At 45.3% G+C, this 5,085-nt stretch overlaps 2 protein-coding genes across 2 annotated transcripts in view; both read right to left on the bottom strand.

The window, feature by feature from the left end:
• cntrob (centrobin, centrosomal BRCA2 interacting protein) overlaps window positions 1–410 on the bottom strand; it is a 31,884-nt gene extending 31,474 nt beyond the window's left edge. The window contains exon 1 of the mRNA XM_056271873.1: window positions 294–410. The gene's annotated coding sequence lies outside the window, so the exon portion shown is untranslated. The remainder of the gene's footprint in view (window positions 1–293) is intronic.
• A 633-nt stretch (window positions 411–1,043) lies between these two features.
• Window positions 1,044–4,670, bottom strand: eif4e2rs1 (eukaryotic translation initiation factor 4E family member 2 related sequence 1; the record flags this gene model as incomplete). The annotated part of the gene is made up of 5 exons (XM_056271857.1): window positions 1,044–1,263; window positions 1,927–2,063; window positions 2,276–2,428; window positions 4,295–4,399; window positions 4,479–4,670. Coding segments are annotated over 5 exons (627 nt in total), but the record flags the coding sequence as incomplete, so codon positions are not given.
• Window positions 4,671–5,085: the final 415 nt, after the last annotated feature.

Consider the following 5,085-nt stretch of genomic DNA (forward strand, 5'->3'; position numbering starts at 1 on the left):
GCAGACGCTCTTCCGCCGCGTCTCTGTGCGGGACTGTGACGGACACCGAGACAACGGCACGAGTGACGAGTTTAGTTATGAGGCTCGCGTTGAATTATTGAATCGCGTGATGTTTAATATGATCCGACATCAATAACACCATAAAGCGCTGCATCTGACGCAGAACACGCGAACAACACAGGGGTTATCTCTGCTGCCACACACTGACGGTCTTCACACGCTTCTGGGCTGGACAACACCACAGTTTATAGAGTTTAAATAGAGTTAGAGTAGAGTTAGAGTAGTTTGTTTACCGTTCGTGAGTCTCGCGCTGCTTCCCCGCTTCAAATCGCGCCGTGACGGAAGCGGAAACACGTCATCAACCAGCCGCATTCTCTTCCTCGCCACATCAAAATACAAGGAGAATGCACACAAACATTACAATTACATAATAATAATAATGATAAATATAAAAGTGAATAAATACAGAAATTCATTTTACCAAAGTGATTCGTCAACGAGCAACAATATTCAACGCAGGGTTAATTAGTCAATTCGTCGAACTGCAATGAATGTGTTATTTACCCATTACAAATAATTAACTGTATCAGTAATTATGGAAAGGAGTAATAATGACATTAAATATTAACAAGGATATCAAATGGGGAGAAAAACAAGAAGCTGAAATGTGTGAGCAAAACTGTTTATTAAAGGAAAACATGAGGAATAGTTTCTTCTTCCTGAGGGGAAACATGTTTATTTATTGTTGTTTGGATTCGATTTAAAAAAAAAAAGTGTTTAAAACGTCAAAACATTGGATAAATAATAAAAGAGGACAGAATGATTCTGCAGTAAACGTATCTCGATTTAAGGATGAAAATGAGACTGAGGAAGAACATGTTTGCATCAGATACACACTAATGTCTTTATTTAAAACTGTATTTCCTTTCAACTAGAGTGTTCATTGGGCTTAAATGACACCGCTTCATTGAAATGTGTGTTTACAGTAAAGCTGTTTTCTGTAATCTGTCATTTGATGAGCTGAACTTTAATCACGTTCTCAATTCAAAAACACTGAATCTGATGAAACACGTGACAGGAATAAAGCAGACTCAATCAAACCGGTGGAATAATTCAGGACAATATTATCATCACACACACACACACACACACAGAGCGTTCATTCTGCGTCGCTGGCTCGTGGTGTAAAAAGGAATGTCCATATGAAAATTATTTCCAGGTTTTCACAAAGTGATCTTCGTATTCCGGAAGCTGGAATTATCCCTGAGAAAACAAGAACAACAGGAGGATCAGAGACAATTCAGTGTGTGTGTGTGTGTGTGTGTGTGTCTGTGTGTGTGTGTGAGACGTACTTGAGACTCTCGCTGTGTGTCTTGTACTCCATGATGGTGTTGGGCGGGAGGTTCAGTGTGTGTGTGTGTGTGTGAGACGTACTTGAGACTGTCGTTGTGTGTCTTGTACTCCATGATGGTGTTGGGCGGGAGGTTAAGTGTGTGTGTGTGTGTGTGTGTGTGTGTGTGTGTGTGTGTGTGTGTGTGTGTGTGTGTGTGTGAGAGACGTACTTGAGACTGTCGTTGTGTGTCTTGTACTCCATGATGGTGTTGGGCGGGAGGTTCAGTGTGTGTGTGTGTGTGTGTGTGTGTGTGTGTGTGTGACGTACTTCAGACTGTCGTTGTGTGTCTTGTACTCCATGATGGTGTTGGGCGGGAGGTTCAGTGTGTGTGTGTGTGTGTGTGTGTGTGTGAGACGTACTTCAGACTGTCGTTGTGTGTCTTGTACTCCATGATGGTGTTGGGCGGGAGGTTCAGTGTGTGTGTGTGTGTGTGTGTGAGACGTACTTCAGACTGTCGTTGTGTGTCTTGTACTCCATGATGGTGTTGGGCGGGAGGTTCAGTGTGTGTGTGTGTGTGTGTGTGTGAGACGTACTTCAGACTGTCGTTGTGTGTCTTGTACTCCATGATGGTGTTGGGCGGGAGGTTCAGCACGCGTCGCAGTGTGTCTCGTATCCGTGACGTGGTCACCTGATCATGGGCCGTTTTATTCCAGATGGACAGAATGTCCTCCTGCACACGCACACACACACACACACACATCAGAACAGAACTAACCACATGTTCTCTGTTCACAACATCTTCTGTGTTTCACTGAAGGAAGTCATGCAGGTTTGGAGGAAATGATGTCAGAACGATCATGTCTGGTGAGCGACTGCCACCGAGAGCCTGGTTTCCCAGAATGCATCAGTCCCTGTAAGCGGTTTCCCAGAATGCATCAGTACCTGGAAGCGTATGGACACGACGACGCCGCAGATCTCCTCTCCCACCATGAACTGCTCTCCCAGCATCGCCAGGATGATGTTCTCCCAGAACCGGGACGCCAGACCCTTCCTGAGCCGGATGATCCACTTCCCCCCGTTCTTATTGGCCTCGTCCTGAGTCACACACACACACACACACACACACACACACACACACAGTTATAGTCTCACACAGTCACACATAGTCACAGTGTCACACACACACACACAGTCATACACAGACACACACACGCGCAGTCATAGTCTCACATACAGTTATACAGTCACACACAGTCATACGCATTCATAGTCACACACACACACACACACACACAGTTATAGTCTCACACAGTCATACAGTCACACACATTCATACAGTCACACACACACAGTCATACACAGACACACACACACACAGTCATACACAGACACACACACACACACACACAGTCATACACATTCAGTCACACACAGACACACACACGCGCAGTCATAGTCTCACATACAGTTATACAGTCACACACAGTCATACGCATTCATAGTCACACAGTCACACACACACACACACACACACACACACACAGAGTTATAGTCTCACACAGTCATACAGTCACACACATTCATACAGTCACACACACACAGTCATACACAGACACACACACACACACACACGTACAGTCATACAATCTCATACAGTCACACACAGACACACACAGTCATACAGTCACACACATTCATACAGTCACACACAGTCATACAGTCACACACATTCATACACAGACACACACAGTCTCATACACAGACACAGTCTCATACACAGACACACACAGTCTCATACACAGACACACACAGTCTCATACACAGACACACACAGTCTCATACAGTCACATTCATACAGTCTCACACAGTCATACAGTCACACACATTCATACACAGACACACACAGTCTCATACACAGACACAGTCTCATACACAGACACACACAGTCTCATACACAGACACACACAGTCTCATACACAGACACACACAGTCTCATACAGTCACATTCATACAGTCTCACACAGTCATACAGTCACACACATTCATACACAGACACACACAGTCTCATACACAGACACAGTCTCATACACAGACACAGTCTCATACACAGACACACACAGTCTCATACACAGACACACACAGTCTCATACAGTCACATTCATACAGTCTCACACAGTCATACAGTCTCACAGTCATACACAGACAGACACACACACACACACACACAGTCATACAGTCACACACACAGTCATACAGACACACACACACACACACATAATCTCATACAGTCACACACATTCATAGTCACACACATTCATTGTCACACACAGTCATACACAGACACACACACACACAGTCATACAGTCACACACAGTCATACAATGTCATACAGTCACACACAGTCACACACAGTCATACACAGTCATACACAGACACACAGTCATACACAGACACACACACACACACACAGTCATACAGTCACACACATTCATACAGTCACACACAGTCATACAATGTCATACAGTCACACACAGTCACACACAGTCATACACAGTCATACACAGACACACAGTCATACACAGACACACACACACATACACAGTCATACAGTCACACACATTCATACAGTCACACACAGTTCGGGTTCGGATCCACTGTGAGACACCAATGTGTCCCTGAGCAAGACACCTAACCCCTAATTGCTCCAGCGGCGTGCGACCTCTGAAATATAGCAATTGTAAGTCGCTTTGGATAAAAGCGTCAGCTAAATGAATAAATGTAAATGTAAAAAACACACACACACACACACACACACACACACACACACACACACACACACACAGTCATACAGTCACACACAGTCATAGTCACACACACAGTCACACATTCCCACACAGTCATACAGTCACACACAGTCATACACACAGCCATACACACAGACACACACACTCATACACACACCTCCCACATGGGCTTGATTCCCTCCTTGAACAGGTGGAAGTCGCTGTGTCCCGTCAGGTCTCCGGGCCGCACCAGATGACTGTAGAACTTCCAGAACTGCTCCACCTGAACCGAGAGCGTGAACATGAAACACACACAGCAGTGATGAAGCGGAGGATGAGTGTGTGTGTGTGTGTGCGCGTACCGACGCCACGCTGCCCATCTGCCGGATGTTCTGCTCGTAGCTCTGAGTGTTGGCGGGTCTGCTGGGCGTGCGGCGCGAGTACCAGAAGGTGTAGTTATACTGCAGCGGGTGTTCTCCTGGAGCCGGAGTCACCGTCTGAACACACACACACACCGCATTAACATCACGAGAGAGTGTGTGTGTGAGTGAGTCTGTGTGAGAGGGAGAGTGTGTGAGAGAGAGAGAGAGATGTGTGTGTGTGTGTGTGTGTGTGTGTGTGAGAGAGAGAGATGTGTGTGTGTGTGTGTGTGAGAGAGAGAGAGATGTGTGTGTGTGTGTGTGTGTGTGTGTGTGTGTGTGTGTGTGTGTGTGTGTGTGTGTGTGTGTGTGTGTGTGTGTGTGTGTGTGTGTGTGTGTGTGTGTGTGTGTGAGAGAGAGAAAAAGAGAGAATGTACATTTCTTGAAGCAGTGGTGCTTGCAGTGGCAAAACTCGCCAACGCTAACACAATTAACATGTTGCTAACATGATGCTTATAAAAAAGATTACTTTTTTAGCTACATGAGGCAGACAGATAGTTTTAAAGTATATTTGATACCCAAATCTATTTTATTTGTGTTCCATGCAGAT

This window comes from Rhinichthys klamathensis, unplaced genomic scaffold (assembly GCF_029890125.1).
Source record: "Rhinichthys klamathensis goyatoka isolate OS25496 unplaced genomic scaffold, OSU_Roscu_1.1 h1tg000326l_1, whole genome shotgun sequence".
In the NCBI taxonomy this organism is placed as follows: Eukaryota; Metazoa; Chordata; class Actinopteri; order Cypriniformes; family Leuciscidae; genus Rhinichthys; species Rhinichthys klamathensis.